This window comes from Venturia canescens, chromosome 7 (genome assembly GCF_019457755.1).
Source record: "Venturia canescens isolate UGA chromosome 7, ASM1945775v1, whole genome shotgun sequence".
Taxonomy (NCBI): Eukaryota; Metazoa; Arthropoda; class Insecta; order Hymenoptera; family Ichneumonidae; genus Venturia; species Venturia canescens.
This window is the reverse complement of record NC_057427.1, coordinates 15,037,903-15,051,818: the sequence shown is the minus strand read 5'-3', so window position 1 is coordinate 15,051,818 and position 13,916 is coordinate 15,037,903. Positions and strand designations below refer to the sequence as shown.

General features: G+C 40.6%; 1 protein-coding gene across 1 annotated transcript in view; it reads right to left on the bottom strand.

Annotated features, from left to right (window-relative positions):
* tei (teiresias) overlaps positions 1-13,916 on the bottom strand; it is a 241,929-nt gene that overhangs the window by 90,468 nt on the left and 137,545 nt on the right. Inside the window, exon 4 of the mRNA XM_043423721.1 lies at positions 356-788. Within this exon, the coding sequence (XP_043279656.1) occupies positions 356-788 (433 nt within the window). The remainder of the gene's footprint in view (positions 1-355; positions 789-13,916) is intronic.

Genomic DNA, 13,916 nt, shown 5'->3' with positions numbered 1-13,916 from the left:
TCTTTATTTTTTTTTTGCAAAAAGCTTTTGCAAAAGATTTTCCGTATATGTTGAATGTGAATGGTGAATCCTTTCGATATTGTTTAGGTTATTATATGACAGTGTGCATTCACGAGTAATAAAAAGAGGAGAAAATCATCGTAGAATATGAAAACTTAAGAATCGATCGATTTCAAAATGGCCAAAAGATATCTAAAGCGAATCAAAGTCTGTGAGCTTTTTCGAAGGAATGCAAACCAAAGATAGATAGAAAGCAATGAGGGACGAACTCGCCCGGAGCAGTTTTAATAGAACGAAGGAAGACTCAAAGGCAAATATGAAGTATGACGTGTGCATATAGAATGAGAATATTTACCTTGATAGTGGTTGGAGAATTCTTGTGTAGTTGCCCTCGAGTTCGCATGGCAGAACGACCTTGCCCTGAGGTTTGACGACTATCTCGATCGGTGGATTCTGCGAGGGTAGGAGGAACAACGAGCTCGGATAATTCGAGGAGGAGGATGATGAGCTCGATGGTGAACTACTGGAAGGCCAAGTCTGATCGTTGGGCGCCGCCAAAAGCGCCGCTGGCTGAACGATCGCTCTTGTCGTGACTGAAGTTAACGTCGTAGTGGCCAGATCTCGTCTCGTTGGCACACTTTGCCAAGGTGTTCTCGTCGTTGCTGGTGTTGTTGTTCCCGAATTAGACGTTGTCGTACTTGTCGACGTAGTCGTCGTCGTTCTACGAGCCCTTCGATTGCCCTCTTGACGTCCTCGAAGTGCGAACAGACCGGCTTCATTCACGCTACCTGCAAACAAAGGAAGACAATTTCATCGTTAATGAAACTTCAATTCAGCTTTAATCTCTTACAAAGATACATCAATTAAACAGATTTACGCAGAAACATTCATTGAACACTGCATACGAGTATGTACCAGATGAATATTAAAAAAATGTCGTTTCAGACGACTGTTTGACTCGATTTAAAAAGTAGTATTAAGTGCGCGGCCTCCGTGGGAACGTTCATTGCTGAAAGACGCTGATAAGAGAGAAAATTTCTAAGAAAAGTGGTCTTTATGACAAGGTAAATTGATGGAAAACGTTGTATGGAAGCGCGAGCTATAGAACCACGAGATCGTAAATTCGTTCGATAATAAATATATTCCGGTAGCATCGAAGAAGAGAGCTAGCAACGTGGAAAGGAAGGCTTCGTTCATCAAGTTACAAGCCGAGAATTCGATTAAGTTCCGGGATGTACAGGGCCCCTTCATATATAGTTTGTCTGGTATAGTTGCCCATCTCTATCGATCTCCAAATTCCGCCCATCTCTCAGGAGCTTTTTAGTACTCTATCTACAGCGGCCTCAGCTCAAGGTTTTACGACATTGAAGTCACACTAGGAAGACTAGCTCGGACGATGTTGGTCTATCGAGTCTTCGGCGAAAAGTCCCTCTTTACAATTGAGTGGATTGATCGAACGGCGGCGGCTCGGTAGCATGGAAAACGGGGGAAGGAGAGTTACGTTGACGATGGAAAACTAATTACAACCGCGATGGACCACAAATAGCAGTAAATGGCTAACGCAACTAATAGGACCTTGTCTCTTCTCCAGCGCCACCTAGACCTAACTTCAACCACAACTCCCGTATACAGCCGCTCACGGACGAGCGACTAATTCACCAGCCAGCCATAGAGAAACAGGTCCAAAGCTCAAACGCGTATATACTCGGCACCGGTACGACCAGTGAGGGTGGGGAGTGGAAGTTGACCTCGAAGGACGCCAAAACTCCCCTTAACTGAACAAGAAGTATTCGAACCAGACGTTCAGCGGATAAGAGGGTGTGGGCAAGGAGAGTTGTTCTCATATTCTTCAATCGCTATTCATCCCTCTGCACTCGCGGCCCATCTTTCTCATACTGCCGTAGCGGCGGACTCCTTTTATTTTCCATTGTCTTAAACCCCTTTCCGCTATTCGGGTTTTCGCGATAAGAGCCATTCGGGTAGAGCTCCTTAGCCAACGCAAACTTCAGTCTGTGGTTACGGGGGGCAAACAAATATAAAAGAAAGTCTTTCAAGTGGCCGGCGTGGCCGATCCATACTTCGGCTATTGCTTGCGTGTCCATTCAATCCATTTTCCTTATTAGTCCCTATCCATTTCTTAACTGTCCAGACGAGCTCAATGGCGAGCTGAACTCGTTTCTCTGTTGTGACCCGGCGTCAGTAAAAGTCAAATATTGGCTAGCTCATCGGAAATATCCTCAGGCGAATTGAAAACTTGCGTACCCATAGTCGCGGTGTTCGACCATAGTTTGAATGACCGAGTATTGATCGTTCACAGTTTGCCAAATAAACCAATGGTACCAGTCATCGAATCCTAATAAATCGACTCATTGTCAGCCACTTTTAAAGAAATTGTGAATGAATATATGTAGTGGCTTGTCATCCTAACGCTCACATACAATCTCGGGGCGGGGTTGCAATTCCGAACGGTGAGAAATCAGAAGGCTCAAAAGTTCGACAATCTCGCTAGTGCGATATATCTATATATTTCGAGTCCCAGCTAGATTTTCGGACTTTAGAGCCTTCTGATTTCTCACCGTTCGGAATTTCAACTCCGCCCCACAATCTCGTATCAGTAGCATTGATGCTCGGATTCAGAAAATTCTCTTCCAGCTCCTGCGGATCACATCGATATTTTTTTACTTCCTCTATTCTTAAAACAAAGCTCATTTTGCCGAAGAAAAATTATATGTTTAATAAATCGTAGGTGTTCCCGCACAAGCAACATCCGCAAAAAAACTTCTGGCTCCATTCTGAAGAGTTTAAAAGTCATCGAACCATTCCGTGATTCGTGATGCAATCCTTCTGTATGTATTTATTTTGTTGTACGCACACAAAACGCGGTTATTCAAACTTTTATCTAAAACCAAAATCAACTGTATAAGACAGAGGAGTATGACGAACCATGCCTACACGGTCCTTCAGCCGGAAGGTACACAGCACACTGTTGAGAATCAACCGTGCGCCAAGGTTTCACTCCTCAGGGAACCAAGATGGAAGCACACTATTCATGAGAGGGTGCTTTCGTGTGGTTCTACAATGTCGTTGTAGGGTGTGCCAGTGACGCTGTGTTTAGGTACATAGAGACATATACGTATGCACACGTGTATAGAACATTGGGGACTCGGGAGCTCGGAGAGCATCACGCATGTATTATTCAAGCGAGAAACGCCTGTTCGTTATTCATGTTGTGATCGACCAATGTCAACTAGCTGTGATCCGATTTCGTTGCTTCTCATCCCATCCCTCCGCCCTCTCTCGTGGCGTTCGTCACTATGCACCTCTTGCCAAGTATATATGCGCTCTCTTTCATCCGCATGCAGCGAGCGCACGAACGACAATAACAATGTTAAAGTGGTACGTACATGTATATGAATCGTACGGGATAGTTTGCACTGTCGATCGAGTGCTATCCGATATTGAGTATCGCTGGGAGATTGCTACGAGGATGGATTTAGAGATTCTCCGGGTTTCTACTATTTTCCTCTATTTCGATAAATTGTCCGGCTATTACATGAAGTGTGCCGAACACATAAGCATATCGAGGTGAAATACAGATCGTGCGTTTCGAACTCAGCTGCATATAAACCAGAAGTCATGATACTCCGTGGACAAGTCCCTGGTCGTTATTTCAGTTCCCGTCTCGTGCGAATCAGCTAACCAACGTTGGATGCGTGCAGAGGTCGGTTAGTGTAAAACTATCGATTTCACAGTTTGCATGATAAGTAAGGCTTTGAGGGCCATGCAGTAGTACACGAAAATGTTGATGACCTGCAGAATCTGGATACAATGTAGAGATTTGAATCTGATGAGTAGTGGTGAAGGAATGGAAAACGCTGAGTTGGCACTCATTGAATTGACAGTCGAAACGTTTTTTCAACTTTATCTGCGAAGCGTCTCTAATTTGAAACTCTCTTTCAAAGTTCAATAAATTTTTTATTGAAAAAAAGAGATTAAAAAAACAGCTTCTGGATAGAGCGTAATGCGGACCAAGTTAAAACTTGCTCCCAGCCTTGGGGTCTTATTTAGCGACTCCAGAGACCAACATTAAAGCGGAGCGAATCCCCAGCAGTGAACAAACATGCGAAAGAGTTCACGACTTCAAACCGCTGGAAATTCTGTTTCCAACACACATGAGACTTTCTAACGTTACACCGAATTCATCACGTCGTATGTTACTGAGAATTTGTCGGAAGACTTCATTCTGCTGTAATGTTCAAACATTTCGAATGTATATTTACTTCCAGCTATCGATTCGTTTGAACTCGACGGTGTGTTATATGTTACGATTAAATAGCTTATTTGATCATGCTCATCACTTGCTGCATGGTAATATATTTCCTGGCTATAATAGATATTTTTATTGTTTATTTGTTTTTACTACATCCTTTACCTTGTCCTATGTCAGTAGACATTTTAATACATAACCGCTTACCAGAGGAAAGTCAGCTATGAATAAAGAACCAATTGACTGAAGTATTCAACATTGTTGCTAATGATGCAGCTAGCAGCGATGATAATAAGCGTGTAAAATATTTTCAAACTCAAAGCAAAACTCTTGCTTAAGACACTGGCACAGGTTGAAAAGAGCCATCGACTGGGATACCACTCAGTACCACCTTCAAATTATGTGCAAGTGTCATGGGAATAGTTTCGTCTCGAGTCTGATAAATTCAGGGATATTTAAAGAACTACTTGTAATCACGTCCTGAATATTTAATAAAACTAGACAAAGTCCATAGAGTCGTGGTTCTCGGACAGGGCCATGCATTTTCGTTTTTCGTTTTGAGTTAATCGAATTGCGAATTTCGCAACGCCGACGACTCTCATTCCCGAGTATCTTTCCGAAGAATTTCATATTCATATCGCAAGCTCGTGCAGACTGCACGAGAAGTAGAAGCCAAAGAGAGCGGGAGAGCTCACAAAACCTGACAACATGACGTTGCTAGATCTGTCTGTGAGCTCTATCACTCCGGTCCCCATGGGAGAATTGCCATTCACGAGAGATCATATATACTGATGCCTTCTAGGACGTTACTTGTGTGTTGGACGCGGTTTTTCTTCGTGGCACAGAGCCCAGGGGAGACAAGACCAAGGCTACAAACGGACGAACCAACGGATCCTGGGAATGGAGCTGCTTCTGCTTGTCAGTATGTGCAGTAGCTATGTGTGGCGGAGAATCGCGTTTCTCGTGTGGTTCACGCGCGGAGTCGCGCTGTGCTTTAACCTTACGAGCCTTCTCGTACAAAGCGATAAAGATCACAGGACCGTATCTCCGAGCACGTTCTAAGAAGCTGTAGCTAAGGTTATATCGTTCTTGTTGCTCTCTTTCTCTTTTTGCGTTCTTCCCTTTCTTTTCTTTTCGATATATATCCAGCCTCTGCGAAACTCCACAGGCTTGTACAACTTCTTCCTTGTATCTATATTTTTTCTCAACGCTTCTAGTATTCTTGTCACGAACGTCTTTGATGGCGACTGGAGTGATTCGCCATCAATGATGCGCCTCGCATCTCTTCTCTTTTACCCTTTATTTCTTTCTTCGGTTCTCCATGAAGAGCAAAACAGCCCAGAGGTCTGCTTTTTTTCGAAATCGAACAATACTTACTATCCCGTTTTTCTCGAACTTCCTCTCCGAAGAAGACTCTTGATCTAGTGCCATCCTGGGATAGAACGCTGTACTTTGCATCACATATCCGGAGAACGTCCATGCCTTTATCTTGATCAATAACAGATAAGATTGAAATAATCCGGGCGATATTCCGTATTTTCTCGCAACATTCAGTTGACAATTATTGCTGAAGGACATTCAAATTGGACGACTCTGTATACAAAACTCAATAACCAGCTCTTGTCAACGTGATGGAAGCAGTTTCGTGTTACGTTAAATTTCGTTATGATCATTACTGCAAAAAAGCTAAAATAGTAGAAGGACTCACCCAATCTCAGTGTTATAATTCACGACTGATATGAGTAATTTATAACTATTATGCGCTGTAATGTCCATTAAATCGAGCATAAAATGCTTCGCTCGAATATTGAAACATGGAACAGGAACAAATATAACAATGTCCTTCGCCGGTGGGTATCGAACACGATATTCAGAATCGAATACAAACGGTCGTGTCTGAATAAATAGCGAGTTAAACATGCAGGGGGAGGTATAAATAACAGACTAAGAATTCAATGGTCGAGCCGCGATTCCGAGAATCCCGATATATTTTAACGACATCCAAATAGCGATAATCCATCTGTCGACGCGTAAACATTCGACCGGTCCAATAGGAATAATCCAGCGAGATAATGACGAGATCAACGAATATGAGCGATTCGAATAATGAATAGGTGCGAGGGCTTACGAGAAAGTTACTATGGCGAATAAGAAAAAACAAGTAGTTTATTTTAGTTTGCGCACCGATGAGATACTCGGCTTTGAAAATATCCAGTAATTCAGCAGGACTATAGAGTGTTAGACGTTGCCAATAATTTTGCGGTGTTGTGTCTTAGAGCCAATTCATGATATAGCCTGAAGCACCCCCGACAATTTCCCCTCCCGCGATAACCCAAACAGACAACCGGCTGTCCATCAGTCTAACGGTGGGATTGAACAGGATTCTAATCTAACCACAGAGAGCATGCCTTGTAATACAGATAGCCTTGATTAATTCCACACCAACGCACTAATGCGTGCTTTATGAGAGAAGACCAAAGCCTGCAAAGGCCGGGGTTACGCGAGGGGAAAGGTGGGGAAGGGGTTTCTGATTCGTGGACTCGCGTGCGAGATTCGCCACGTGATTGCGTTACATGGGTATCTAATGATCCCTCTACTAATACTGTATGCATCAACATGGTGAATCACCCTCGTATTAGGCAACGATCAGGCTTAAACGACGTTCACATTTCGCTAATCGGAAATTCATATTATCATTCGCTCGTCAGTAATGCGAATCATAAATAGACGTAGTTTAAATATTTTGATAGATCCCGAACCAACGAATCGTGTTGGACACACTTTAAGTCGCTGAACGAAAACAAACGGATAAGACGATTACTCCCAAAATACGAATTCCCAAAACATGTACATATTTCTTCATTTTTTTTTGTTATCGATTCAAGATAGATCATGCCCGAAGGATCGTATTTTATGGGTGTCTGAATTGGACCGATTTTTACTTCCTAATTATAGATATAATCACTTTAAATTAATGTCAGAGTTGTTAATTCAAAATTATAATACATTTTTTCAACTTATTTTTTAACGAATGAAATTAAAAGCCATTAATTAATCGGGGATCCATCACCGACTGAACTCGCATTTTCATTCATTCCTGGCGAAAATACTGTAGTTTTTTATTTAAAAAATCGTATTAGAGAGCTCAAAGAAAAAACACAAAGGGAAATGGATTAAGAAAAAAGTGTTAATAAAAAGACAGAAGGCTATGACAGTGATGGCCCAAGTCAAGAAAAAACAAATGCTGAAATAAGCAAATGTGAGGCTACGAGTACTCATTTTACCAATTTCGTTCAATCGTCAACGTAATGTATCTTTATTACTAGTAAGAGAATCGTCTCAAGTTTTTTTCCAGACCTTCATTATATACTTCATTGTTATTGTCTACTTTTTCATAAACTTCGCAAGAGGCGTTCATTCGTTATATGGAAAGAAAAACGATTTTTTACGCATAGTTCCCATAGCCTTGTCTATTTTTCTTCATATATAAACACGTTCATCTCAATGAACAATAAGACGAACCCTTTAAAATTTGATATGCGTGTCAGTCGACTACCCATTCAAACCCTGTCTAAATTTCAAGACTTTCTTAAGAAAATCGTTTCGTGCATGAACTACCTTAACGCAACGAGTACTATTAAGATAAATGAAGTAATTTTAATTCAATGAAATATCACCTCCCTCTATTTACCAAATAAATGAAATAACGAGGCAGATAATAATAATTGCAGTACCGTATGCACACATGATCCGGACAAGTAACTTTCCTAGTGGTTTATTCCACGTTATCCCTATATGGGAAGGCAAAGTTCTAGAATTTTCTGTGGCTTCGATATACGTATATGACTGTAAATATAAAATATATCTGATATTTGAAAGCTTGCACAATTTTAACGAAAAGTTGTTAGTATTTTAGTTCTCTAGTGCATAAAACTATAATTCGTACCCCGATTCGAGTTGGCGGAGAGCCACATTGTACAAAGTGTTGGCGTTTGGGAAAAGCAGCAAGCCTAGCAGCCTAGCATATGTTCGAAGTATTAGAATAATCTGGAACAAATATGATGAATGAAAAGGCTGGAGATCACATTGCTCAGCTTCCTTCTACTCTTTTCCCATCATTTTTGTCATCGAATGATTGATATAATCCATTACAAAACGAAATTGCGATAGTTTTACTTTATCAGAGGTTTCCCCAGCGTGTCTCAGGCTTCTCAGCTGACGATGACAAAATCCTCTCGTACGGATAATCCGGAAATTTATACGAGAAAAAGGTGGAATCGAGCCGATCCGTGTGAGCTCTAACTGGTGCTCAATCTTTCAAATTTGCTCCAGTATCTTCTACGGGGCTTATCCCCAATTATCATTTTTCTCTAGAAGCCGCGCAGTTTTCGATCACTTTTTTACATTCTTTGACGTTTTTCTATAGCGACGAAACGAAGGAACAATTTTCAAAGATTCATAGAAAGGTCGCGTTCGACTCGAGACTTCCCAACCGATTTCCATCATCCTTATAGTTTCGAATCTTTCAACCAAAACCTCGCTTTATACATATATCGATAGATATTAATTACGACTTCCCCTCTGTTATTGTGCCCCTGAGTGTTCTTCGGTTGATTTCTCTCTCTTGGGCAATTGACCCTATTCGGAAAATTAATTGGACGAAAACTCTGTGCACTTCACTCTGGTCCGAAGAAGAGCATCGCCGTCTTGGCCGACAATTTCAGGCTTTGAACGTTCCTCGACAATTTGTCGAAAACTATTCGAAATACGAAGCACGTATTGCCACGGCCGTTGGCACCTCGTTAATAACGCTGTCTATATACTTCTTTTTGAAGAGTTCCATCACTAGAGCCGTAGTCCACGACGAGGTCGGAGCAAACCAGAGACAATAAAGACGTAAATGTGGAGAGATTCTCTTTGTACCAGTCCGTGTGTATGCGGGTGTATTGGTTAAACGGAACTGTTACCGTTCCAATGGATCTGAGACAATCAGTTCGGAGGTTGCGAAGCTTCTGAAACTCGGCTGTTTCATACCTCTAGCACTCTCTTGGCTCTGTGTTTGTTCAATACAATTCCTTCACATCCTTTTCATAAAAGAAGCAGATAGTGGAGAAAATCACCTCGTTTTTCCTTCAGTCCAATCCACTTTTATTTATGAGGGCTGAGAGCCCAGTGGCACAGAGTTTCCATCCAGAATTTCAAATGTGTCTCTCACGCGAGGGTTGTGAGTCCCTTGCAGATCACCAAAATTTGTTTCTATCGGCAAATACTATACGAATTTCAAGTATTTCTAGTACAATGACAAAAAAAAACAGCGATGGCACTAACTCGATTAGTGAAGTGACAATATTTTAACGCCATTGCGAAATTTCGTATGGGAAAATTTGAAGACCTCCCGAACCCGTGCGATTTCTATTGAATAGCTTAGAAAAAGTTCTTCATCAAATAAATTCGTAGCTCGGTGAAAAAGGATGGGAAAATCTTCTGTTTGGCCAGCTTGAGATTCTCTTTTGGAAACGGCTGTGAAAAGCCAGTGTGAGCGCGAGACAGTAACGCGAGAAAAGACTTTCGATTCGTTTAACGAGCTATTGTCATCGTCGTTATGTCGTCGCCACGCAACCTTCGTAAAAGAACCGCGATGGAAGATGGTAAAGCGCAATGCTACCGTGTTGGCAAAAGAGAGCGACGAACGTTTTCACAGTAGAACAGTTCCATTGTACCATTGTGTATCCGGCGGAGATGTTCCACGGTAAATCGTTCTCTTGGGATTTTATGAATTAGCAAAAAGCTCGTGGTCGTCAGATATATTCAGAGATATATAGATATACGTTATATCTACAAAGCTATATATATGTGCAAAGGTGTATATATGCACCTTTGGGACATCACTACTCCAATGGTTCTTCCCAAAGCGCCAGTTAAATGGCCACGGTAGATTAAATCACAATGAAATTGAAAGCCATTACTTTTTTTTATAAAAATAGTTATATTGAAGTAATAACAAAGAAACACAGTGCGGTGTAGGTACTCTAATGAGGATTCTCAATTTGAATGGTCGTCGCCTATTATTTGATCGTTTAAAAAGAAATCTTTCCTCACAAGTATTCTAAGTTTAATAAACGAACGACTTCAAAGAAAAACTTTACCCAACAATATTGATTTTTTTTTTTTTTTTTTTTTTTTTTTGTATTCGAATTGTAATTCGAGGCGTGAGTTTCAATTGAGACAAAAATTTTATAACGAAACTTGGCATACGCTTCAGTTCGTACATCAATTTAAAATGATTTCAAGCAGTTTCTTCTGATGGTGGAAGGACAGATTAAAAAACGTATCTCTGGAGTTTGAGTTTCTTCGGGTAATTTTAATATTTAACATTGGTGAAAATTATTTCATCGAAATCACGTGGCGTCAGCGAATATATTTTCGAACGAGTGAACCGGGAAATAAAGTCGACTGTGAAAAACGCTCGCGGGAAAAATGAGAAGAGGGTGCAGTGTGTCTGTATTGGAGAAAGGAAAAAAAGAATAAAAAGGGCGAGAAAGAAGAAACTCTGACGAGAATTTGGAATAAATGTATATTCCGAGCTTGCCTGAGATCACGGGTGAATTACGAGAGAAAGATGGCTCGAAAGATGTCTATTAAAGCGTAAAAAGGATTCCGCTGACCAGATGAAAGAACGAAGTAATTGCTTGAACCTCGGTACGTGTATATGACCAGCAAAAAGGAAAGTCGTAATTAACTGTGGACTGGTACAATTGAATTTCTCACAACTCAACGGAGGGAGGAGAAAAAACCTTGCTATATTTTTATCTTGTCTTATTACGTCTGATAGAAAAATACCATTCTGCTCATGCATAGCCGTTGGAGAATATGAGAGCTCTTTACTTTCACGAATCCGTTGGAATATCAAAGTTCACTGGACGATTATGTAAATTCAACCAAACGCATATGAACACTGCGCTGTTCTAATTTAACGCGTATCATTTTCAGCGTTTCAGGGACAAACACGTGTTTTGGTTCTCACCTTTTCATATTGTCCGAGAGTTTCTCTTCGTACCAAAGACTCATTGACTCTATTGAATCTCAACGAGGACAAAAAACTCCAACAACTGACGAGCTTACACGACGACATTATTCATTGTACTTAAACGCATCCAATCCTCGCGGGGGCATGGAAATCATATAAATTATATTTGATATATACTAATTATTATAATTGTCATCTTAGAAACATCCAAGTTCTCGCTGTTATACATCTCAGAATCGCTCACTTGTGTCTCAAACTACTGGTAATTTAATTGCATTTATTGCGGCATAGAAATTGCAACGAAAGCTCCTCTTCGACAGTGCTTAAGTCGTGATATAAACTTCACGGTGACATGCGCTAGCACAACCGAAAATACGTGACGTGGATCATTCCGTTTGACAGGTTCATGTGCTGGAGACGCATTCAGCGCGCTTAACGTTGAAAATCCATTTTTATCCGTTTTTTTATCTATTTTTCTCAGTATTATGGCAAACGAAATGCAACAAACTTATTCGTGGAATTAACAACACGACAAAGAGATATTGTATATTCAGTATGCAAGTGTACATGTGTATTTGAAAGTGTGAGAGAGAAAGGGAGCCTCATCTCCACAGTGAAATTCTCCCTGGCGGTGCGATTAACCTAGTACGGTGTATGCGGTGGCGGTCGTAAAAGCCACAGGAGCTAAATTTTCGTTGGCACGCTCATCGATTCCATCATCCCTCGTATACGAGTTTCGGTCTAAGCCCCTCGCTCCTATTTTTATCGCTTTCTCTCCCTCACTATTTCAATCACTATTAATCATATGATTTGCACGAAGATCATTTCGGTTAAAACACAAATTCACAAACCATTAATTTCTTTGCTCTTTAGAACCGTAAGGTTCATTCTCCTTCTGAATATAATCAAAACACGAACATGGCCACCCCGTGTATGAAAATCGCTGCTATTCTACTTTCGTGGAATACGATTAAACACACGATGTTTCCGTTTATATTCGAGAACGACAATTTTCAACATCCCGTTTTTTTCCCGTTTCTACTAATTCGTTATTCATTTTACGAGAACTATCAATCGTTACTGTTGAGTTTAATTCATTTTTTAGAAGGGCGAAAGAATCAGACATATGATAACGTCATAGCACGATACATATACGAAGAGACTTTTATAGCAAAAATTACTATGTTTTTATAGTAACGTCGGACCACATCGATATTATAATAATAATCGCTACAGAGTGTGTCAAATAATGCATAAGTTTGGGGAACCATTACCACAGTTCATAGTAAATAACGCGCTGTACTATATCAAAAATTAACACCGAGCGAATTTTTATCAAAAACATAGTAAATAATGAAATGACTTGATGAAAATTTAGGAGATAGCATAGCAGTTGTTTCTCTGTGCTATACGAAAAATTGCATAGTTTCGCTCAATTTTGCTCAATACCATCGCAAAATTCATGCGCCCACCAATTATATGAGGCGTTGCGAGTATAAACATGAAAATTAACCATGTGGCACATAGTAAAATTTCAAGCAATTTGTCCAGTTCAATTTACCAATTTTTAACATTTCACCAAAAGACACGAGTGACATTCGGATATCGATAAATCGTTCGATGTAAGAATGTCGCAGACCTAAATTTTGCCTGTCGTGCATAATGAAATTTGAGAGAACTACTTCCGGCATCAAAATTACTATGCACTTTGGTGGAATGTAATAGAATGGCGATATAGAACAGCGCTGCTACAAAACATAGCAAATTTGTTTAGCAAATTCATCCGAAATGTTCGTATAAAAGTCTCTCCGTGCAGGAATGCAAATTTGAAAAACCGAAATATGGATTAGACATAAAATATAAAGCCAGAAGATTCGATGATTACGAGCGATTCGATTCGCTCGTAAAATTTGCTGAATAATGCATGTACATATCGACAAAATGATGCAGTAACAAGTTTTCGAAACTCGTGAGAATATTGACAAAAGATGATTTTGCATAATTACGTACCTAATAATTGGCCAATATTAAATCGTGTAAAATTTCAATCAGTTAGTTTGATAAATCGCGGAGTATTTTGAGTTTCCACGGTTATACTGCGCGATGTGTATCGTACTTCCAATCTGACCAAAATCATCAATTTCGCACTGAAACACATTTAATTCTACTATATTAATTCGCAGTGGCGGACGTTTGTTAATTAATTCGTATGATTTATACGAGAGTGCAGCTTTCACGTTAATCCTGGACATCCAGTTGCAGACACGCGCTCGGTTGTTTCATTCCTCTCACTCCCCCCCTCTTACCCTTCCCGCTACCCTTTCTCTCATTTTCTTCCGCATCTATACTCTCGATGCTTCGTTTTTCCCTCCACCACGAACGCTATTCGTCGATTTTCTGCTGCTGTTCGACATCGATGGTGCTGGAGAAATGTTGGGGGACGGTGATATGCACCAATACCGGTACCATCAGCGTTCTCTTGGATTCTCATCTGCGAGCTCTCCACCCTGATCCTCATTTCGCACACACACACCCACACGGGCACATATATACATTCATGGGAATAGCACACTACTCCGCAACCATCGAGATCTCCTCTCACGATAAAATGAATAACACGAA